This window comes from Triticum aestivum, chromosome 1D (genome assembly GCF_018294505.1).
Source record: "Triticum aestivum cultivar Chinese Spring chromosome 1D, IWGSC CS RefSeq v2.1, whole genome shotgun sequence".
Lineage (NCBI taxonomy): Eukaryota > Viridiplantae > Streptophyta > Magnoliopsida > Poales > Poaceae > Triticum > Triticum aestivum.
Genome location: NC_057796.1, coordinates 468,059,066 through 468,059,821, shown reverse-complemented (window position 1 = coordinate 468,059,821; position 756 = coordinate 468,059,066). Strand labels below are relative to the sequence as shown.

At 41.4% G+C, this 756-nt stretch overlaps 1 protein-coding gene across 9 annotated transcripts in view; it reads left to right on the top strand.

The window, feature by feature from the left end:
* LOC123183050 (putative disease resistance protein RGA1) overlaps positions 1–756 on the top strand; it is a 25,963-nt gene that overhangs the window by 9,358 nt on the left and 15,849 nt on the right. For 5 of the 9 annotated variants that reach the window (XM_044595779.1, XM_044595774.1, XM_044595772.1 and 2 more), the window contains one exon: positions 192–269. The exons of the other annotated variants lie outside the window; for them this stretch is intronic. In XM_044595779.1, coding sequence (XP_044451714.1) covers positions 192–269 — 78 coding nt within the window. The remainder of the gene's footprint in view (positions 1–191; positions 270–756) is intronic. 9 annotated transcript variants of the gene reach the window in all.

The window sequence follows — 756 nt, the reverse complement described above, 5'->3', positions numbered from 1 at the left end:
CGACCGGATTGGCCGTGTGCGAGAGATGCGTCTGACGGCCTCGACGGACTTGCCATTGATTGCACATTTGTACTATGTCGATTTAGTAAATGAGAAGGAGCGCCCATAGTCATGCCCTGGGATGTAGATGTTTATTGTTTCTTAGTTTACTTTCCACAATGACCTAACCGTGTAAATTTTGTGTAACACAGGAATCATGGATGGATAGGCTATGGAAAAAATACGGAGAAGGCCTGTTGAGACATAGAGAGGAACGAGAAGAACTAGAGGTATGAAACTCTAAAAGCCCATTAACTTTTAATCTAGTCATTATGGTTTTATATGCACATGCCTTTGCAATTAATTTATATTAATATGACATAGGAATTCAACCGATGCATATTTATTTTATTTCTTAGATGTGTGTTTATGCCACTTTTGTGCTTAGTCCTTCTTGTAAAATTCGCATTTTTATAAACCTTCAAAACCCTAAGGTAAAACATTGGATGCAAAATCAAGGCAGGAGAGATCAAAACCTACTCATTCAGTGTATACGCATTTATAAAACTAGTCATTAACCTGTGCAACCGCATGTCTTCTATAATATTATTAATTAAATGTAAATTATCAACCGCTTCCTTAGTCCAGGCGGCGGCGCATGGGTCGACGGTGGCAGTGTAGCACTAGCAGGAGTGGACAACAGGGTTGTGGAGGCGGCTTGTGGTTCCATTCCCATCGCAATCGGGGTTGACAGTGACTGCGGTGGACACACTGGGC